This window comes from Muntiacus reevesi, chromosome 3 (genome assembly GCF_963930625.1).
Source record: "Muntiacus reevesi chromosome 3, mMunRee1.1, whole genome shotgun sequence".
Taxonomy (NCBI): Eukaryota; Metazoa; Chordata; class Mammalia; order Artiodactyla; family Cervidae; genus Muntiacus; species Muntiacus reevesi.
In genome coordinates, this window is record NC_089251.1 from 165,090,417 (window position 1) to 165,113,364 (window position 22,948).

A 22,948-nucleotide genomic window follows, 5' to 3' on the forward strand; every position below is an offset into this window, starting at 1 on the left:
AAAGAGTCGGACACGACTGAGCGACTTTTTTCACTTATTACATTTAAATTCAGGTCAGTTTTAGGTGTCTTCCACACCACAGCACACCCCGATTCATTTCATCCTGGCTCATCCTCCCATCCCTCAACTCTAAAAGCGAGGTGCATCTCGTGAGCTCTGTTGGGGGAGGCAGGATATCTTCTTCTAAAGGGAGTGCCTGAGGGCCCTTTTCCAACTCACTGGAAAAGACCCTGATGCTGGGAAAGATCGAAGGCAGGAGAAGGGAACGACAGAGGATGAGATGGTTGGATGGCATCACTGACTCAAGGCACATGAGTTTGAGCAAACTCCAGGAGAGAGTGAAGGACAGGGAAACCTGGCGTGCTGCAGTCCATGGGGTCGCAGAGTCAGGCATGACAGCAACTGGACTGAGGGCCTTAAAGCATCAAGATGTTCCTTCCATGTCCAGCAGGGGGCGAGTCTGCCCACATGTCAGAACCCCAAGCTGCTCTATTAGGTCTTCATTCAAAAGCCACACACCTGCTCTGCCGTCCAAAGGATGCCTGAATGACGGCCACCCTGGAGAAGAGGACCACTTCCTGTCTCAAGAGCACATCCCTTCAGCCACTTCCGCTCCAGGGCAGGAGCGCTCAGGACGTGCAGGGTATAGAAGCACCTTGACTCGCTGAAGAAAGCTGTTGCCTCTGAATAGGGCAGCAGTCTCACACACATCCGAGTCACCTGGGGGCTCCCTGCATCGCCAGGTTTCCCGGGTCCCAGCCACACCTGCCAGACCCACATCTCTATAATGTGGCAGCTCATCAGGCCTCAGCAGTCTGTTAAGCTCCTCAATGCAGCCAGTTTATTGACTGGCTTTGGGACCAAATACAGTCAAAGGGGCTTGAGGGTGGTCTCTGTACCTCCTGGGAAGCATCTAACGTCACCCCTCTTCTTTGTTCTCAGCCACAGCTCAAAGGCTCCTGACATACAGCTAAGTCCCTGCACCTGCTCCCCTCCAACAAGGAGACACAACGTCCAACCACTGGAAGACACTGGTGGCTGTGGCTGAAACGGAGCTGAAGAGTTTGATGCAAAATGTGAACCCCTCTAATCCTCTAGGGACCAGCAGTTCGATCCCAATGACTTTCAGTCCCTCTCGAGTCTAAAATGAGATAATGATGTTAAGATGTAAAATTACTGTATAATACACAAATATAACCAGACACCAGCAACTCAGGACATTGATGGTGAGTATGTGTCTCATGGGACTGAATCATAAAAGTCTTGGAGTGGGGGGGGAACGGGAATCACAAATGTAAAACCAGTTCAGAGCCATGCCAATTTAAACAGAAGAAACTGACTCATTGGAAAAGACCCTAATGCTGGGAAAGATTGCAGGTGGGAGGAGAAGGGGACGACAGAGGATGAGATGGTTGGATGGCATCACCAACTCGATGGACATGAGTTTGAGCAAGCTCCGGGAGTTGGTGATGGACAGGGAGGGCTGGCATGCTGCAGTCCATGGGGTTGCAGAATTGGACATGACTGAGCGACTGAACTGAACTGAATGGTCATGAATCTGGTGTGTTAGAGGGGTACCAGTTGTTGGAAAAAAATGAAATCACTAGAGGAAATCAGTGTGGTGGCAACTGCCTTCCCGGAGCCCAGTGTCCACCTCTTGTTATGACTCATTTTACCCCTCTGTTCATGGGCCAAGCACACTGGATGGTGGCTTCACGTGACGCCCAGCTGCTGAGCAAGGGAACGCTGCACCAGAGGCGATTTAGAAAAGGAAGGTCCATGCTACCTTTGTAGGTCGGACGCTGCTGCTTCTTGGCGAGTGCCGGTGACCTGCTGGGAGGGGCCGCGGAGGCAGAGCCGGGGGCATCGGAGACCTCGTCTCCCCCTGGATCACTGTCTGAGACCACAGGCTGACTCAGCTCATCCGCCAGATAGTCTTCGTCGTCTTCGAGAATATCCCCTTGGGGAAGGAAGTGTCACAGCGAACATTAGGGGAAAAGTGCAGAGTCGTTCATCGATGGGTCTGTTTCAACATCGAGGCCTGTGGCTCTTGTCAGGGCCCCCGAGGCACAGCCACCAGCAGCCCCAGGTACCCACGTGGCAGCCGGGCCAGGACCCCAATTCCATGGATGTCTGAGACACAGGACCAAGCCCACAGCCCTGACATCCACAAAACCACTGTCTCCAGTGAACCTCAGACACCTCCAGTCTTAGCACTGCAGGTTGCACCCGTCCACATGAATGCCCCCAAACTCCAGCCTGGATGGAGAGTGAGCCTGCACTTCCAGGGGTCTCTGGAACCTTCCCGAGAGGGGGTCTCAGAGGGGCTCTTGAGGCTCTCATGCTGGGAGAAGGTCTCGTCTTCCCGCCTCGCCACACGGAGCGGCAAGTCCTGGTAGGGCGACTCACCTTCCGACTCATAGTCCAGACTCGTGAAGTCGAAGTTCTCCTCCAGCAGACAGGAGTTGGCCGTGGGCGACACGGAGGCCACGCTGTCCCGCTTGCGGATGATCTCCTCTTGCAAACCTTTCAGCCAGTCCTTGGTCTTCGGTCTGATCTTCACGGCTCGGCCCTTCACCTGAGGACAGAGCAGCCGCCAGAGAATGATCGCTGACCTCAGACCTTCTGACCCCAAAGTGCTTCTTACTCGAAGGCACGCACTGGAAGCCAGCCCACCTTCACTTTTTGCCCAGAGGGTCTAGCCCTCGGGCAGGCCCAGCACAGCTCACATTTGGCCTGAATAGAAGTCGAACTGTCATCCCAAGCATTTCATTCAGCATGAATATTAAAACCAGCATATTATCAATCAAAATGGAAACCACCTATATGAGCTGTATGTCCCAAACCATAGAGAGAGAAAACTGAAAGTCGCTCAGTCGTGTCCAACTCTTTGCGATCCCATGGACTATACTAGTCCATGGAATTCTCTAGGCCAGAATACTGGAGTGGGTAGCCTTTCCCTTCTCCAGGGGAATCTTCCCAACCCAGGGATTGAACCCAAGTCTCCATCCTCACAGACGGATTCTTTACCAGCTTAGCCACAGAGGAAGCCCATGGAGGGAGAACGACCCCAAAATTCTTGTTGGGGTTGGGGGGTGAGCGCAGGGAGCCCCAATCACGCAGGGAGCCCCAATCATGCAGGGAGCACTGTGCTCCAAAACTTGCTGTTTCTGCTCAGTCCTGCAAGGAGCCGGGGCTGGAGGGTAGATACCTGAAGCAGATGTGGTAATGAGGTGGTAATGAGACCATCTCTCTGGTGGTCTGGTGGTTAAGACTCTAGGCTTCCAGTGCAGGGTGCATGGGTTTGATCCCTGGTCAGAACTAAGATTCCACATGTCTCGTGGCATGGCCAAAAAATAAATTTAAAAATCTTTTTCTTTAAATAAAAAAAAAGATGTGGGGCTTCCCTGGGGGCTCAGTGGTGAAGAATCCACCTGCCAACGCACAAGATACAGGTTCGATCTCTAGTCTCAGCCCCACGTGGTGCAGAGCAACTAAGCCCAGGTCACGACTCCTGAGCCTATGCTCCAGAGGCCGGGAGCCACAGTGAGTGCATCTCGTGTGCCCCAAAGCCCTCACCACAACTAGAGAAGCCACTATAGTGAGAAGCCCACACACCTCAACTAGAGAATAGAATCTTGCGCGCTACAACTAGAGAAAAGCCCATGCAGCAACCGAGAACCAGCACAGCCAAAAATTTTTAAAAATAATAAAATTTTTTTTTAAAAGATGTGATAAAGAGAGACCCAGCTTCTGTCCTCCTGTGGGCATCTGTGTTCGCAGACCCGGCCAAGCAGAAGCACAAAGAAGCCGGCGGGGACAAGCAGCGGACCCCCGCAACAGGTGACCAAGCACGCCTCACCTTCATTCCGTCCACATCTAGGACACTGAGTGCCGAGTGACTGTCGGCAAAAGTCACGAGCATCTGCCCTTGGTTGATCCTGGAAGAGAGGAGATGTGCCACATCAGCCCCAGGGACACGCTCTCCAGTGATAAGCACCCAGCTCCACCCGAGCGTGTCGCCACCTGACAAGTACGATTGTCCCGTAATTCCCCAGGGTCTGCATGAGCTCCAGGCGCACGTCCTCAGGAAACTCATCCTTCTCTTCTGCGCTTGGCGACTGCAGATTGACGACGACGGTGGCATCCGGGGGGCCCTGGAAAGAGGACACTTCCTGGAACACCCTGTCCCGAGCCCCCACGTCGACTTCTTGCACTTCCACCTCCACGATGGCCAGCACGGGTCTGCGTGAGACACGGAAGGAAGAGAGGACACCATTAGCCCAGGGCAAGACCGTCCCCCAGCCCCACCGCCATCCGACTCTGCTGTCAACAGGAAACCTCGACGACGCAGCCCAAGCATGCAGGTTCCAAGCATGGGCCTGGAACTGAGCTCTCCGGTCCTGGGGTTTCCGTCCGTCTTTCCCTAACCTTGGCGTTATCTTGGCTTTTCTATCTAAGTCTGATTTGAGAGAAAATCCATACCAGCCATCAGCAAAGGTTCTTTACATGTAATCCCAGGACTGCTGGAGAAGAAAATGGCAACCCACCCCAGCATTCTTGTCTGGAGAATCCCATGGACAGAGGAGCCTGGCGGGCTACAGTCCATTGGCTCACAAAGAGTCAGACATAATGAAGCAACTAACACACAGGACCACTGAGGATGCAGAAAAGTGGGGATTCTCCCTGGCCTTGGGGGAAGGCGGGGTTCAAGCATTTTGCAGGGGGTGCTATTGCATTAAGAACCTCAAAAGGGATCATCTTTTGACCAACAAATTCAGTTGTAGAATTTTGTTCTGAGGAAACGACCAGAGTCAGACAAAGATTATATACAAAGTTGATCTTTGCAGCACTGTTGATGGGAGGGACAAAGGAATAACATCTAACTGTCCCAGGAGAGGGAAGGAGTTACGACGCAGCCACACAACTATATGTTATGCGCTCATGAAGAACAACGTTGTAGAAATCGACCTGACATTCACTGAAAACAGATCAGCAGGAAATAAGGCAAACCTTGTAATTTTTACATAGGGATGGGTTTACTCTACAAAAAATTTATAAAATCCTCTATTAGGCAGATGACATCGTCTTATTGAAGACATCCACCATATTAAGTGGATAAGTGAAGCTATATCTAATATCCTGGGATAAACCATAATGGAAAAGAACATAAGAAAGAATGTATATGTATGTGTAACTGAGTCACTTTGCCATGTAGCAGAAATACAACATAACTATACGTCAATTAAAAAAAACCCCAAAGTCCTGAATCTAATACTAAAACTCTGTGGTGCTTTTAATAATAAAATATTAGGAAAATATTCATCAGTAGGTGAGTGGGTAAGTTCAATGGATCTATTAAGCGGAATACTGGACGGCGGTTGCAAATGAGAGTCAGATCTCTAATAGCGACATGATTATCTCAAAGATATTTAAGTAACAAAAATGCAAGTTGCACAATGACATAATTCATCAAAAATGTAAATGACACAAAACAGCATGCAGGCTGTGTCTTGGCAATCTTCATAAACAAAATCACTTTTGAAGTGGAGCGGTGACAAAAGGCTAACACTGATTAATTCTTGGTGGCAAGCACACAGCTACTCGCCACACGTTCTTTACTCTTTACCGCATGTCACACACGCACACACACGCATTCGGACGGGCAGGTCTGTTCCCTGCAGAGCACCCGACCCCACCTTCCTCAGCAGCGGACATGCTGATGGCGGCCAGGACCTTACCTGTGGTCAGACGCTTGCAGCTCCGCCCGGCCGTAATACTTGAGGGCACCGGGAGACCAGGTGTGTCTGAGTTGGGTGCCAGCGTCCAGATCACTGTCTAGAAGGTTGAGTTCTCCAGCTACTCATGGAGGTGCCAATCAAGAGATACACACAGAAGACACAATTGTATCAACATGAACGAACACTGATTACAGAGGGGGGTCCATGTCATGGACCGCCTCCTATCTCAGACTCAGTGGCTCTAACCCCTTGGGCTTGAAACTGTGTCAAGGCGGCCTTGGGGCCTGGGGTAAAAACCCCCTCTCCTGGAACTTCTCTAGTGGTCCTGGGGTTAAGACTCTGCACCTGTAATGCAGGGGGTGTGGGTTCGATCCCTGGCTGGAAACCAAGATCCCATGTGCCCCGAGGTGCAGCCAAACAAACAAAAAACACTCGTCCTGAGCCGGCAGAGTGGGTGAGAACACAGCAGTCACTGCTGCTGGCACCCTGCCCCGGGCCTGAGGACACCTGCAGCTCTCTGTACAGTACGAGAGGCAGAGGCTAAGGACACGAAGCTTCTTGCGCAGATGTCCACAAACTGATCTGGACAAAAACACAACTTGTCAATCTGCAGGCGAGATTTCTGGGCTTTGCAATCTCGGCATCTGTCTCACCAGGACAGTTTAATTGTTTATGTATCAGTTTATAGGTGTTTGAAATTTTCAACAAACTGTACTTCTTGCTGGGCCTCAATCATCCAAAATGCAATCGATGACTAATGGATGAAATTTATCTTTCCTGCGTCTTGCTCATGTGTGATCTGGAGTTGGGGCTTTCAGCAGGTAAGAACAGGGCTGAACAAAACGGGCTAGAGAAAGGGCACGAGTGTGAGAGGCAGAGGTGCCCGAGAGGAGGACCCAGGGCCTCGCCCTGGTCCCCACCGCGAACAAAAGGCAGCGGGGTGGGGTGGTGTGGGCAGAGAGCCACGAGGCACATATGCAGAGACCCAGAAGCCTGCACACTCGCAGGCCGCAGTCTATAGAAAGAGGCCAGAGAGGGGCTCCCCGAAAGCCCCACTCCCAAAGCTTAGGGGCAACATCTGGAATGAGTTTCATGTAGTTCCAGGTTAACAGGAGGCTTGTTCTTTAAACAGCGAAGAGTACTGGACTAAAGACATGTGATCTCCCCTGCGGCACACGGGTCACCGCCCCCTCTGGGTCTGACGGTGCACACGGGTCACCCACCTGTTCTGTCGGAAGGGTACCGCTTTCTCCACCACAGGACCCTGTCCGTCCAGGCGGGGGTGCGGCACTTGTCGCTCGTGTCGTAGGCAGCGGAGCCCACGTCGTACTTGTAGGTGGGTCCAAAGTCAATGGTGCCCTCGTGAAAGTCTTTAAAAATCTATCGGGAGAAGTCACAGGACCATCTCAGTTCTCCTAGGTCATGTACATGACACATACCAGAAGGCATGTTTCAGAGCAGTTCTTTTTGTCCCCAGAGGATCAGAATCTACATTATAGTGGCAGGCAGGTCGAAAAGGACACACCACTGGGTCTCCCACCCCCCTCAGCACCGGATCTATCACATGGGGGACGGTAACAGACACAGGCAAGGACGCAGCTTCCACGCCAAGGGGACCGTCCACCCCAGCCCCGGCAAGGCCTTGATCCATATCTGTTAACTAAACCAACTGGCTGTCAACTGCAAATCGGTGCTCGCCAAGGGTGTTTGCCATCTGTGCATGCGGAGACCAAGCCCCGTGCTGCTGCAGCTGCTGACCTTCAACACCCACTGAGAGAGTTCAGGGAGAAGACTCTTGAGAGTCCCTTGGTCTGCAAGGAGATCCAACCAGTCCATCCATAAGGAAATCAGTCCTGAATATTCACTGGAAGGACTGGTGCTAAAGCTGAAACTCCCAATACTTTGGCCACCTGATGTGAAGAGCTGACTCATTGGAAAAGACCCTGATGCTGGGAAAGATTGAGGGCAGGAGGAGAAGGGGAAGAGAGAGGATGAGATGGCTGGATGGCATCACTGACTCCATGGATATGAGTTCGAGCAAGCTCTAGGAGTTGGTGATGGACAGGGAGGCCTGGCATGCTGTAGTCCATGGGGTCACAAAGAGCTGGACATGAGGGAGCGACTGAACTGAACTGAGGGAGTTCAGGGTGGAGAGTGAGGTACTCGGTACTCCAGGGAATCCGGTGGGACAGGTCTTTGACAGATATTTTCAGGAACTGATTTCCTGATCCCAATCCTTGCATCCCTTCATCACTAAAGCCCTTCGTGACTAGCAGAAAACCTTTTGTAAAGTGAGCGCTTGATTGCACTGAACTTCTCCTTCACCAAAATCTTATGTATTGAATTTTCCCCACTGCCTCCTTGGAGCAGTCTCTCAGAGCTGAGATGCTGTCTCCCAGGCTGCTATCCTCATTTTGTCCCAAATAACACTTAATTCACAACTCTCACATTGTGCATCTTTTTAGTGGACACGGGTAAGGAGCAGCTCAGATGGAAGCCCAGTTCTCCTCCGTCTTCACTTAACCCTGGTCCAGCCCTGATGCTATGGGCAAACCGGGAACAGACGCTCACTCGGTGTTCGAGTGGAAGGGTGTGGAGGACACTGGAGGGAGGACGGAAGAAGGACCCTTAACAGGAAGGCCTGTTAAGGTCACTCTGCCCTCTGGCCATCACCAGCGACCCAGGTCACCAAGGGGGACGACAGAAAACCCATAGGAATGACCAGATATTGCTGCAGAAGGGGTCTTACCCTCCCTGCCTGCACCATCTAACCTGCTGCGTTTTCACCAGGTGAATGGAACTAGCTGCGCTTCCCTTCCCCTCAGTTCATTCTTCTAGCAAGTAAACAGGTACTGAGATGTGGAGGCCCGCCAGTGTGAGGAACTGAAAACAGATCTTACAGCTGAAGCTTCCGTGTGACGTCGTGACCTGAGGCGGCACTAAAACCCTGGCACGGGGTCATACAAGGGAAGTCTGAGCTGAACTCTGACAGTCTCAGGCTGTATCGTGGCTCTGTTTACTCACTGTGTGATCTTGGCCACGTTATGTGACCTTGGCCTCAGTCTTCTTATCTACAAAATGGGCATAACACCTAATCTGTAGGATGATCTTGAGGATTATGTGTACAAATCAGTGTGTGAAGTGTATCAGACAGTGTATTAAATGAATTTGTTAGCATGTTCACTAACAAGAAACAGAGATATCACCGAAATGAATTGTTTTGAGCAGAGTCTAGCATGTCACTTGCTGGTTTAGTGCGCCTGACATACAGACGTTCTTACGAGCCTCAGCCCAAGTACAGGGTGCTTGGACTATGTACACCAGACCTGCCGTCCTCATCAGCTGTGTGCTCAGAGGCTGATGTGGGGCTGTTTGAAGCAGCTTGGATTCAAACTGAGGCAGCCACTTACTCCCTGGGAAGCCCTGGACCAGGGTTCAGCTTGTCGGGGGGAGGTAGGGACGGCTTCCTGCCCCTCCAACCACAGAGCCGGGGCACAGAGGCACCTCCCACCCTGAGCTCCTCCGGTGGCTTACGTGTAGCCAGCGTCCTTTCACATAGTGACAGCCCCTCTGGCCATGAGGAGACACAGACCGTGACTGCGGCCAGAGAAAGTAGGAGCAGGACACGAGTGTGGATGGATGCTCACATGTCTCTAGCTTCGTATGCCGGGCACGTTTTCTACCATATCAGAATCAGTTAAATCCATGCATGAAGCTTAATTTGCAAACACAAGCATGTACATTCAGTAGATGCTGTTCCATACTGGGGGCTCCCAGGTGGTGCTGGTAGTAAAGAACCCGTCTGCCAATGCAGGAAACAGAAGAGACACAGGTTTGATCCCTGGGTCGGGAAGATCCCCTGGGGAAGGAAATGGCAACCCACTGCAGTACTCCTGCCTGGAGAATCCCATGGATAGAGGAGCCTGGTGGGTTACAGCCCACAGGGTCACAAAGAGTCGGACAGGACTGAAGCAGCGTAGAATGCACGCGTGCACATTCCACAGCGGAGCAGGTGTTAAAAACTATTTCAAAAGGACGACTTACTTTTCCACTTGACTTCTGCAGCTGTAGCTGATCAAACTCCAGAAGCTTCTTCCAGTCTTGGCGTTTAACAAAATAGAAGACTTCTTCGTAAGTGAGATCAATGCGGTAGTTGAAATCACCACACCAAAACACATAATCGTGAGAGAAAATGTTTCTTCCCTAAGTCATAAAAAGAAAGAAATCCTGATGATTTGATCCATGTTGCAAGGAGTGTGGGAGAGGGGGAAAACCAAATTCACTATACAGAAAGTAAGCAGATATGTTTTCCTTAAAATGTTATTTTTAAAACAAGAGTCTGCTAAAGCATCTCATTTTTCACTAATGCCATAAAAACCTACTGATAGACTTGCACGTGGCTTATTTTTTACATTTTAAATAGTGTTTTTGAGTGGTCTGGGGAAAGCCCCAACCCTAATACTAGGCGCATGATGGCCAGTATTCACTCTGCCCATCAGATCTCGGCCACCAGGTTTTACCCCTGCTTCGTTATGTCTGTATCTGAAGAACAATGGCCCAAATATTCAGTGTTATGAGAATGAGGTTTAAGAAAATAAGTATAAATGCTCAGGACATGCAACTCTGTGAAAGCTGGTGGATTTCATACATTTTTATCCTTGATCCTCCATCACTCCCCTTGACGGTCCCCCTGCCCCCAGCCCGCCCTGTCAGCTCTGTGTCCGCATCCAGGGCAGCCCTGTCGATCTCAGACATCTTCCCCTTCCCCACCCAGGAATCACAACAATAGCAGCGCAGTATCTGCCGCCCACAACGCTGGGCTCTGTTCTGGGGCGCCCCGTCCTCACACTGGCCCTACCAAGCACATACTCTTGGTGCTCTAACAGATTAAAAGGGAAAAAAAAGCTCAGAAACTTTGCTGAAGGTTACACCACTAGTCCATGATACAGACAAGATATGAACTCAGATCTGCCATGCTCCAAAACCTGCTTCTGTTGTTCTACTACACTGCGTGGTACTTCCTCTCCCCTCAGCCCACAACAATATTCTGGACAGAAGACTGAAATTATCACAGCCCAATAAAAGAACCGTGCAGAGCAGCCCTGCCTAAAAGAACACTCCATAGTGATGGAAAGGGTCTGAACCTCAGCTGTCCAAATCCCAACCACGTGGGGCTATGCACGTGAAGTGCAGCCAGTGTGACTGAGGGCTTTTAGCTTTATTTTATCTATTTTACATTTAAATAGCTCCTTGTGGCTAGTGGCTACTCTATTGAACAGCACAGGTATAGAGTATGGGTACCCTCAATATTTCTACTGAAAAAAACCTCTATTATAAACTCTTTAATTACTGAAACTGTGTCCCATGTTTGCTATTTCAAAATAGCACCCTTCAAGTGAGAAGAGTTGGACTTTAACTTTTTTTAAGTTACACGGGCACAAAAAGAAAATATTAGTCCTACATAATCTGGAAAACTACAATGACAAATTTCCCAACTCACTTCTTTCTTTTTATTCCAAGAAATAAAAGCTTCAACAAGGATTACAGCTCTTCTTCATGAAAACTAAGGAATTCTTGCCTTGAGTGCAGGCCAGTAAAGAGGATGTCAGTTTTAAGGGATCTGGCCTCACATGGAAGAGCTCTGTGACCCAGCCGTCTCAGACAGAATCCGTGGCGGGAACGGCTGAAGTCTACGCTCACTGTTGGGGAACAGGTGTGTCTGCAGGGGGCTGAAGGTGAGAGAGACCATCATCTTTGCACAGAGAGGAACACATTCAAATCTGAATTCGAAGAGATGCCCCCGCTTCAGAATGAAAACTTCGGAACCCCCACTAGAGGGCAGCATGACTCATGATATTGGCAACCAAGAAACCAGACCAGGATCCGGGGGCTCCTGAGTCAAGAAATGGACTGGTTTCGAAACCAGGCTTTTCCGAATCACCGCAAGAAGGTGCATGTGAGTCTCAGGAAAACCAAATTGTACACTGGGTTTGGATTCAAATGTTCTTCACCAGCTTAAGGCAGAGCACAGCACACGGGTTCTCCTTCCCAGTTCCACGCAGTTGCATTAGAATAAGAACACGCAGGGTGAGTCAGCATGTTCAGAAAGTTACAGAGATACAGGGGGAGCCGAACACTCCTGGGTTGGACGCCCGGCTCACCTCTATCTCAGCTTCCCTGGCCGGTTCCCCCACCTGGAGTGCTGAGCCCCCCAGGGCAGGGATGCTCCTAGAGCCGTGAGCCCCACCCTCCTGCAGCAGCTCAGGGCACCCGGCGGGGCCGACCCGAGCAGGGACCCAGCCACGGCCCACCGCCCTGCTCACCATGGGGAAGCTCAGCTTCTGCGTGATCTCCCTGTAGTCCTCATTCCGCTCCTTCACCTGCGACTGCCCGGCGGTCAGGTGGCAGCAGACGAAGCAGAAGCTGCTGCTGTGGAACTGGAAGCGGATGGCCACGGCGCCCTTGTTCCCCGCCTTCCCTCCCATCCCCGTCTTCACCGTGTCGATCGCCACATCCCTGGAACAGAGAAGGCACTGTTGTAGCCCCGCGTCCCGGGAAACAAACTCACTCAGAAGGACAATGCAGACAGTGGAGTGCAGTTTATTACACCAGCAGGCCCGAGGCAGAGTCTCCTCTTAGCCAAGGACCCCGACCAGTTTTTGTGAAAACCTTATATACCCTAAGTGCACTTGCTCAAACCCACCTCCCCAAATTCCTTGAAACTTAGTCTGGACAAGGTAAAAGAGAGGTTCGATCAAAGTTAACCCATGATTCAGGTGTCACAAGGCTAGATAGACAGTGGATATTTATCAATAGGCCTGTGGTCATATCCCAATAAACATAATGGAATCTACCACTTTGTTCTGTTACAGAGATAATTAGCATATTCTTTTAGGCAACAGAAAGTCCAAGTCCAAGTCCTGAGGTTCTTTTTACCAGGGGGTCTGGTTTTCCATTGGTATGCCATTTCTATAGACAGCGGGCCCAAAGTGCAGAGTCCGTTGGGAAGGGTGACCATGCGTGTAGCCTAAGGTTCGCAGCCTGGCCTACGATGGAGCCCAGCTCTGTCTGTTTCCTCCTTCAGCACACGCGGTGGGGGGCTCTTCCCAGTGGCTCTGAAGGAAAAGCAGACGCTGTTCTGCTACAGAGACGAGCCATTTGGTGGCGGCACGGGGCTGGGGGCTCTGAGAACCCCCCACACCATCCGCTCAGAGGCTCCCATCTCCAGCGACCAGGCTGCAGAGACCCAAGTGGCTGCCGTCCACTCCACGTCACCCCGACCCATCCTCGCCCCAGGGGCAGCCCCTGGGGCAAACGGGGGCATCCTCTCTGTGGTCCAGCTCCGTCCGAGGTTGCTCACACAAGCACCCCACGAAGCACCTTGGAGTTGAATCATCTCCCCCACCACCTGCTTCCGGTCTCCCGGCTACAGCAGAAGCAGCCACGGCCTCCTACGCAGCTTTTCTGCAAAGTACAGGAGGGCCCCTCAGATAATCAACATATGTTTAAGAAACAGGAGCCGTCCAGTTATCTGTGCTGGACTGGTGGAGGGGGGTGGCTTCCAAGCAGTGGCCTGCTGGTGTTAAGATGCTGACTTAACAATGCATGCAAGTGAGTGCGTGGGTCCACAGGACCATGGAGACTCCACCTGCTCCCTGGGACTGGCGCCCGACAGACAAGGTGTGGGGCTAGCCTGCCAGCAAGGGTGCGAGCTCACCCAGCCCGAGGCTGGAGGGCCACGGGGCCAAGGACCCCGGGGTCGGGACCTCAGCGGGCACCTGGGAAACCCGGAGCCCCTCGGCACGGATCCCTTCCTCGTGTTCCGTCTCTGATCCCGACCCCAGCCGCAGCCTTGCTCTAACCGTAACCGACCTTCACCCACTCCCTGTGGACGCTGCCAGGCTGTCACAGCAACCACGGGGGACACGAACCGTAAAGCTTCCCAAAGGTCACGGAAGGGATTATTAGGAACACAGAGCATTTTGCTCTCTAGGTACTGCCCTGGGCAGTCTGTGGTCCTTGACCTCCGAGGAGATGCACAACCAGTGTGGCCCTATTGGGTTCAGGGGTCAGGCCAGCTCAATGCTGGGTATCAGCAAAGAGAAAGACTGGTAGGGATTCTAACAACAGGAGTGAGACCAGGGAGCAAGGGAAGGCTATGAGACAGCTGAGGGAGAAGGGGAGTTTCTCCCCACCTTAAAACACACATGCATGCATGCATATAGACACACACACACACACACACACACACACGGAAGGCTATGAGACAGCTGAGGGAGAAGGGGAGTTTCTCCCCACCTTAAAACACACATGCATGCATGCACACACACACACACACAGACGCCCTTTCCTAAAAGACATCCTGTTCCAAGGCTTTTCCCCTTACACATTCACAAAGCTGTCACTTTGGAGACTGAGGAATGGGGTGAGTTTCTGCCCACACATCTTTTGAAATGTAGAATTCTTTTGAAAAGAGACAACAGCTCATTTCCTGATGAGTTACCCAGCTCTAGGTCAGAGATTTCCTGTCTAACACTGCGGCGAGGAACCCCTTCCCTGGGCCCAACTGAGCCTGGCTGACAGCGATGGTGAAACGCTCCTCCTAAAAGGGTCCGGCTTCCTGAGCTAGAAATTCCCATCGAGGCTTTATAAACGCTAGACAATATTCTATTCAGCCTGGTTTTTCCCCCGGGGGATGTGTTACATTTGACTAAAATAATGGCAGGTCCTGATTCCTGCTGCAGGAAGGAGGGGCGGGGAGGGGAAGGAAGTCGGAATAAAACAACCCTGGGTCCCCCCATCTGTCTGTAAATGAAATGCTCTTACCTGACGAAGGGGACGTGGTACGGGCGCATAAAGATGTAAAGACAGACACCCACCAGCTGTGCCGAAGTCAAGAGAATGTACCGATGAGAACGGGAGATGGCTTTCTGGAGCTGCTCACCCCACATCTTCCTGTTGGTGGTACTGGAGAAGAGAAAGCAACGATGCTACTCAGTTAGCTGGACGCAGGATCTCCCACCTGGAGACTCCTCCAGCCCTGAGCTGGTTCTCTTTTACCAAACTGACGTCGTATCACTTGCACACCTGCATGGGTGCCCTCTGAGCCTCAATCCCTACAGTGGACGATCCGCGTATCTCTGGTTGTGTTCCGCACATCCCCTCTACCCCTGCCACCTGCCACCCAGCACAGGGCCTTACTCATAAGACCTCCACGTGTGCGTGCTAAGTCACTTCAGTCTTGTCCGACTCTTTGTGACCCCACGGACTATATGTGGCCCGCCAGGCTCCTCTGTCCGTGGGACTCTCCAGGCAAGGATATACTGGAGTGGGTTGCCATTTCCTCCTCCAGGGGAATCTCCCTGGACCAAGGATCAAATCAGAGTTTCTTAGGTCTCCTGCATTGGTAGGTGGGTTCTTTACCGCTAGACCTCCGAAGAACCAGGTTTTATCATTAGTTCAGAAAGTGCCTTACAATGGACTAGGAACGAAAGAGTCCAGCTGAGTTCATACCAAATGCTAATCCAGTGGTTTTCCTTCCTTTCTAGGGGTTTCTTACACCTCGCCCTCTCTTACCTTTCCCCAGGAAATGTGAGTCAGTCCCCGCCCAGCCCAGCCCACGCCCCTTGGGGCTCAGACACACTGCAGGCAGTGGCAGCGCGGTGACTCAAACCTCCAGGCCAGGCAGCGGCAGCACAGAGCCTCCCCACCCTTCCTCCTTTTCCCTCAGTCGGAACACAGGCACCAAGGGTCGCAGGTTAGCAGCCGCCCTGTCTCAGGACCTTACACCCCAGGCCGGGCCGCCCACCTGGCGTTGACGATGTTCCCCGCACTCAGCTCCACCATCTCTTCGAACCCCACAGCAAATATGTCAGCCGGGCTGCCGCTGTCATCTGCAGAACGAGCAGAAGACAGAGGAAATCAGACCCGCAGGGGCGGTGCGGGCCAGCGCCCTGCGGCCTGGGCAAGCCCTCCCTCCCGGCCACAGGTGAGCACACGCCCACCTCCCTCCAGCTCCCACGGTGCGCACGGCCCTCCCCTGCCTGCATCCCAGGAACATCGCTGACCTCTCTGTGGCTTGCTCTGCAAAAGGGATGGTTTAACGGTCACCCTGAAGGGTGGTCGTGAAGTCAGAGGACACGTGGAAAGTGCCTGGACTCACAACTTCCATGCCAGCAGACCTGCCTGCCCCCCATCCACCACCCACTACGCCCGAAGCTCCCGGGGAGCGGGGGGCACTGGCACAAACCTGCGTGGCCCTCAGTGCTCTCAGAGCCCTGGGCCAGCCCCTCTGGGTTAATGTCCGACTGCGGTCCTCTCCCAGGTCCTAGGGGTCAGGGGACAGACCTGCTCTGATGAAGTCTGCCCCAGAAATGCTGGTTTACAGACCGCAGAGCTAGCAGAGGGGCTTCTCATCAGCTCTGTGTTCAGCTCTTCCTTCCCTCTAACAGGGGGCCTTCGGTGAACAGACACCCTGGGGCCACCTGCCACATCCCTCTCGACGAGCCCTAAGCCATCCCCGTGACTCCGAGCCATATCCTTGCAGTACCCTGCCCCCCGCCCCATGCAGACAGGCCACGGACAGTGGGAATGGGGCTCTGGGCTCTGATCATCTTCAAGGTACATTAGTGCAGCTCCCCACCTGCCCCCAGCACTGCACATAGCAGACAGGGAACCAGCCCACGAGGCTTTCCAGAACCCACATGAGCAGGAGAAAAGCTAAAGGCCTAGATAAATGGCTGACTCTCAGAGAAAAAGCATGTGTTTGCATCCTGACCTCTAAGGCCGTTAAATATTACCTTGCGTGACATAGGATAAAAGGTGAGGTGTCCAACCTCACCATTATTTTATTCTTGAAAGGGGACACAACTGCTTCGTGACTGTTCAAGCAGACATGTGTCAACACGGGGGGTCTTGGAAAAGGCAGGGGTGTGTGTCCTGGGTCAGGGCGTGGGCCCGGCCCAGCATCTGACTCACTTATTACAGCCCAAAGACTCTAGTTATCGAAACCGAAAAAGTGCAAAATCTACGTGTGAAGAGGAAAGCGAGATTCACCGCTTGGGTAACCCTTCCAAACATTTGGAAAGGAAAAGGTGCCACATATGTAACTTGCCAGACGTCTTCTGGAAAGTCAGACCACAGCGTTTGCTAAACGTTCTGAGGAGCGAGAAGGCCAAGTACCCGACTTCCCACCTGTGGGCGAGGCCCGCAGCGAGGGGGGTCTACACCGGTCACCCTGACCCGCCGCACTCACCCGGGGGTCCGGCGACACGGCAGAGCGAGGGCGCGTCCAGCAGCCAGTCGGCCAGCTCGGCCGCGCCCAGCAGGTTACTCTTGAACTGCTTCCCGCCGTTCACGTTCCAGGTGCCCACGGCCACGCGCACCGGCTTGAAATTCGTGAACTCCGACTGGCGCTCCGACATGGCTCTCAGGATCTTGGGAGTGACTATCGGGGGGCACAGAAAGGGCAGGTCTGGCTGCACCCCGATCCTCATGCATTTCCCCCGCACCCCCAGAAACCCAGCCAGGTGTGCTGCCGGAGAAGGACGCCGAGGCCATCCACGGGGACCAGTGGCCGTGCCTTATGAGGATGAGGCTAAATCCCACCACGAGCAGAGCACCTCCCTGAGGTCCTTCTGCCGCAAGGTCCCCTCCACACCCTTCCCCCTGCAGAGCCACACGGGCTGTGATGTCAGGTCACAGGGACGCGCATCCTCCGCGGTCACTCCACGATCCCACGGTCATTTCATCAATGGGCTCCCTGCAGTTTCCCGCACGGAACTATGACTCTGACACCCACCTTTGCATTCTCCCCCTTCCAGTCCAAGCGGTTTGTTGTACCCCAGACTCCAGCCTTTTAAAAACCATTACTCTGAACCTGGTCCATCCTCTAGATGGCCAAAATATATTCCATTTTTTAAACCGGGCAGTTAACCCAAATCTCCATCACATACACTCTGCTATGAAATGAGACGCAGTGTACTACACAGAGTTTCTTTCTGCTTGTCCTGAGGTGGCCTTGTCTCCAGGGTTGACATGAACGTCACCTTGGCTATCAGAAGCCAAATAGGAATCTCCCCAATAACGGAGGAATAAAAGCAGAAAAGGGGTGTGAAGTCATTTTCAGCATGGGCAAACTAATTTTTCAAAAACTCCAAAATTTCTAAGACAAGAGTTATACATCTTTATAAGGAAAACTGCTAGGTTTCCCCTTCTTTTCCATGAACCCTATAATGTTTTACAGGCTCTAGGAAAGCGGTCCCCAACCTTTTTGGCATCAGGGACCAGTTTTCGTGGAAGATAGTTTTTCCATGGACCAGGGCAGGAATGGGTGGAGTGGTTTCAGGATGACTCAAGTGCATTACATTTATTGTGCACTTTATTTCTATTATTGTTAGATCAGCCCCACCTCATATCTTCAGGCATTAGATCCCAGAGGTTGGGGACCCCTGCTCTAGGGGAGAGTGAAAATGTTAGTCATTCAGTCGTGTCCAACTCTTTGCGACTCCACGGACTATAGCCGGCTGGGCTGCTCTGTCCGTGGGATTCTCCAGGCAAGAATACTGGAGTGGGTTGCCATGCCCTTCTCCAGAGGATCTTCTTGATCCAGGAATCGAAACCCGGGTCTCCTGCATCGCAAGCAGATTCTTTACATCTGTGCAACCAGGGAAGCCCTAGGAGGTAAGAAGCCACTAAAAATTTCCCAAAGAAACCCCCAACTTGCTTTTATGTGGAATCTTCAACACATCCCCACACACGTGCCTACAGACATATACAAACCTTAAGAAAAAAGGAACTCACAGATGCAGAGAACAGTTGCCAGAGGCTGGGGTGGAAGTAAGGGGCAGTGAATCAAGGTGGTCAAAAGGTACGAACTTCTAGCTATAAAATAAGAAGCCTGGGGATGTGACGTACAGAGCGATGATTGTAGCTAACAACACTGTATTATACATTCGAAAGGTGCTGAGAGTAGATCTTAAAAACACTCATCACAAGGGAAAAAAAAAACTTTTGTAACGATGTGTGGTGATGGATGTGAACTAGAATTATCACCATGATGACCAACCTAGACAGCATATTAAAAAGCAGAGACATTACTTTGTCCACAAAGGTCCGTCTAGTCAAGGCTATGGTTTTTCCAGTAGTCATGTATGGATGTGAGAGTTGGACTATAAAGAAAGCTGAGTGACGAAGAACTGATGCTTTTGAACTGTGGTGTTGGAGAAGACTCTTGAGAGTCCCTTGGACTGCAAGGAAATTCAACCAGTCCATCCTAAAGCAGATCAGTCCTCGGTGCTCATTGGAAGGACTGATGTTGAAGATGAAACTTCAATACTTTGGCCATCTGATGCGAAGAGATGACTCACTGGAAAAGACTCTGAGGCTGGGAAAGACTGAGGGCAGGAGGAGAAGGGGGCAACAGAGGATGAGATGGTTGGATGGCATCTCCGACTTGATGGACATGGGTTTGGGTAAACTCTGGGAGTTGGAGATGGACAGGGAGGCCTGGCGGGCTGCAGTTCATGGGGTCGCAAGGAGTCGGACACGACTGAGCGACTGAACTGAACTGATTTTGCAACACATACAAATAGCAAATCATGATGTTATACACCTGAAACTAATATGTCAAGTATAACTAATTGAAAAAAAAGAAAAAAAGAAAGAAGCCTCTAGCTACTTAGGGAACCATGACAGTCCTGTCTCTAAGCGTGGAAGGTAGCCTACCTACTGGAAGATTTCTAGGGCCCCGGGTCATAACAGAAACAGGAGGCTACCCTCAGGAGAGAGCCCTACAACTGACATGTGGCACTGGGACCAAGAACGCTTTCTAGCTGAGAAAGATCCCTGGAGTAAGTTAACATTCAAAGACATCAGTTCCTGGGGAGCCCACTCTCTCTCTCCCAGCCTTTTGGTTTAGAAAACAGTCCAAACTAACAAAGAAGGAGCGTGAGTACTTCCATGAGTCCAGAAGAACAGACTCCTGGGAACCAGAGTGACAGCTGGTACCATGTAAACAATTTTATCTTCTGTATATTGTGGAGCTCGACCTTCGGGGTGGGGAGGGACCGCTCCTCCTGGGGTTAAGCCAGTTCTCAGACTCAGCCAGAGCCCGTTCCGCGCACACAACCAGCCCTGAGCTGCACCTCCTCTTTCCAGCCTCCACTCCCTGGAGGCGATGTCCTCCCAGGAAGGAGATCCAACCAGTCCATCCTAAAGTAAATTCACCCTGAATATTCATTGGAAGGACTGATGCTGAAGCTGAAGCTCCAATACTTAGGCCACCTGATGCAAAGAGCTGACTCACTGGAAAAGACCTTGATGCTGGGAAAGACTGAGGGGAGGAGGAGAAGGGGGCAACAGAGGATGAGGTGGTTAAATGGCATCACAGACTCAATGGACACGAGTCTGAGCAAACTTGGAGATAGTGAAGGACAGGGAAGCCTGGTGTGCTGCAGTCCATGGGGCTGCAGAGTCAGACACAACTGAGCGACTGAACCTCATCATCCCTGGATAAGGTACAATCCACATAGAGCCCATGACTGTAGTCCAAAGCTCCAGAGTTACTCCAGCCAGCTTGTGTCACACTGTCTACCCTGCCCAGCTTTTCCCATGAAAACCCCAATAACAACCATGGCTTAAGCGCCCTTCTGCCTCCTGACCACCCTGGGGTTCTCTATATGGCCTCGCGTGGCATCTCCAGGACTTGCGAGGGAAATGACTGTGTTCTCCTGAGCCTCTCCTCAGCCTCTGCTTGCAGCTGCACCTGGCTAAGCATCTCACACAAAACACGGCAGCTGGCCGCTTAGATCAGCTGGTCAGACCGTGAGACGGGTCAAGCTGGGGTCAAGGGTCAGATTCTGAGCACAGAAGCTCGCTTGCTCAGGGCTGCCAGCCACATGTCATCTAGGATTATGTGAGGGTAGCCAGGCTGGCTGGACCCGCCGCATGCCCTCTGGATGGCAGGGCAGCCAGACGCGCACCACCCCCCAGTTCCAGGCGAGCGGGAGCCCCTCACCCAGCAGGGCCGGGTTGTCCAGCAGCATCCTCCCTTTGTCCGCAGACTCCTCGCTGTAGACGTCCCCGACCAGCAGCAGCTTGATAGCCTCCTGCTTCACCCCATCGAAGAAGTTGGACTGGATCGTGCGAGACACGGACCGGGCCCCGTCCTTCAACTTGCCCACCTGCCACCGGCCAGACGACGGACAGACAGACAGACAGCCATGAGAGGGGCCTGCATGGGCCCCCACCCGCCCGCCCGCCCACCACCCCCGGGGGCCTGGCCCTACCTTGGCCTTCCCCTCCAGGGCCCGGCTGCCCGTGAACATCTTGCTCAGGCTGTGACCGTTCAGAGACCACATGGCCTTGAAGGACTCCACGAAGCGGTCAGCGATGGGCCTTGAGTTCAGCCCGAGGCTCTCGAGCTGCAGATGGAGGACCTGGGAGAGGCAGAGGGGCCAGCGGTCACTGACATCCCCCCCAGAAGCTGCCCACGGTGCCATCCCACCGTGAGCTCCTACTCAGGGATTGCGGGGCTGACTCTGTGCCCTCAGAGGACAGGGCCCCCTCGCAGCGGAGGAAGGGGCTTCCTGCCACGGTCCATCCAACTTTATCTACACTACCCACCCCTCACCTGATACCCCCAGCAAGCAGGACAGCCAAGGATGGATGGCGGGCATCACTGACCCCATGCCTCCTCCCAGCAGGGAGCCAGAAGAGGTCATCCGGGCAGCAGGCTGCAAACCCAGCCTCACTTTCAGGCAGCCTTACTCTGCCTTCGTCCATGGAAAGGTCCACAACAATCCCTACACCCTATCTTTTCTCCAGGTGTCATCTGTGGACCACCGTGTCTCGGGTGGTCTCGCCTTCCAAAGAGCGTGTGAAAGGCCCATCACATCACTAGCCACCTGGCCACTTGGTGAGACCCCTCTCTAGATGCCGGGCACATGGCTGTCCCCTCCCCACGGTGACCACAAGAACCCACAAGGGTGCTGAGCCCAGCCCATCCCCCTGACGGCCCAGGACAGGTCACAGATGGCCCGAGAGACAGACCTCGAGGGCAATGAAGCTTTGCACCGCGTTGGTTCGGTCCAGGCAGTCAAGACAGTTCATCCGCAAAGTGCCTTTCTGAAAACTTAGGAAACCAAAGGATACGAGTTACAAGTTGTGCTGGAAGAAGCCGTGGCTGTGGCACAGTACCTGTGGGGCTGCAGGCCCCGAAGGAAACTCATCAAGAGAGAACCCCTCACCTCCTGCATGGTCGCCCACCGCCACCGAGAGCCCACGCCTGCAGGCCGGAGCCACCGGCATGACGCAGACGAGCGGATTCTAGGCTGCCTGCCTGGCTCTGTCTTTCCCATGGAAACCTGTGGAGGCTCCCCAACGGTACACGTCACAGGTCTGCCCACCGGCGGAAGCAGGAGCAGCGAGGTTGGGGGCGGTGCATACCCAGGAGAGGCCTGCCCCTTGGCCAGCCCACCCGGCGGGAGGACAGGACACTGCTGAGACTCACCGGGGACTTACATTCTCGCCCCTGGTGAACACGTCAAAGTCATCCCAGTGCAGCTTCAAGTGGGGCCTCAGGAGGTTCTCCAATTTCTCGAGCTTCCCGCCTTTGGCAAACTGATGGAAGTCAAAGTTGATCATAGGCGTGTCGCCGGCGTGGCAGGAAGCCCAGAGCAGCTTCTGAAAGGGGATGGGAGAGGGTGGCAGGGCATCTGATCACTTAACCGCATCACTCAGCAGCGCCCGGGGGCTCGGCCTGAAGGGTTAGGTGGGACCAGGTGGTTTACCAGCCCTGACCCGGAAAGGGGCAGCACAGAACACAACCCCGGGGACGAAACCACAAAGCGCGTCTCGCCTGCAGAAGGGCCGGAGGTCCACCTTAGACAGAAGACAGCCAGACTGTGGCTCTGCGGCTCTGTGACTCTGCCCCGTGCCTCCTCGGGGCAGCCCTGGGCCCAGCAGGGACATCACCTCCCACAGGGCTCTCCGGAGGGCGCCCACGGGGAAGGACAGCTCCGTTCTGCAGGGCCCGCAGTGCCTGGCACCCCAGGACCTGGGGCAGTGAAGCAGGTTGCGGAGCTCATAATCCAGCTCCCGTTGCCCTAGTAACCAGTCCCATCCCTACAAGCCAAGCCTCCAGGAGGGTCCTCCAGGCTGTCCAGGGGTGAGGGGAGGTCTGTCCCAGTGAAACCCCAGGGTGGAGG

The 22,948-nt window shown here is 53.1% G+C and overlaps 1 protein-coding gene across 2 annotated transcripts in view; it reads right to left on the reverse strand.

Moving 5' to 3' along the window:
* The window catches only part of SYNJ2 (synaptojanin 2), a 98,943-nt gene that overhangs the window by 10,997 nt on the left and 64,998 nt on the right, over window positions 1–22,948 (reverse strand). For both annotated transcript variants that reach the window (XM_065931054.1, XM_065931055.1), the window contains 15 exons: window positions 22,252–22,424; window positions 21,792–21,873; window positions 21,029–21,178; window positions 20,758–20,923; window positions 16,996–17,187; window positions 15,550–15,634; window positions 14,568–14,708; window positions 12,065–12,257; window positions 9,786–9,944; window positions 6,965–7,121; window positions 5,742–5,859; window positions 4,027–4,245; window positions 3,863–3,941; window positions 2,410–2,578; window positions 1,787–1,960 (listed from right to left, as the gene is read on the reverse strand). In XM_065931054.1, coding sequence (XP_065787126.1) covers window positions 1,787–1,960; window positions 2,410–2,578; window positions 3,863–3,941; window positions 4,027–4,245; window positions 5,742–5,859; window positions 6,965–7,121; window positions 9,786–9,944; window positions 12,065–12,257; window positions 14,568–14,708; window positions 15,550–15,634; window positions 16,996–17,187; window positions 20,758–20,923; window positions 21,029–21,178; window positions 21,792–21,873; window positions 22,252–22,424 — 2,257 coding nt within the window. The remainder of the gene's footprint in view (window positions 1–1,786; window positions 1,961–2,409; window positions 2,579–3,862; window positions 3,942–4,026; window positions 4,246–5,741; window positions 5,860–6,964; window positions 7,122–9,785; window positions 9,945–12,064; window positions 12,258–14,567; window positions 14,709–15,549; window positions 15,635–16,995; window positions 17,188–20,757; window positions 20,924–21,028; window positions 21,179–21,791; window positions 21,874–22,251; window positions 22,425–22,948) is intronic.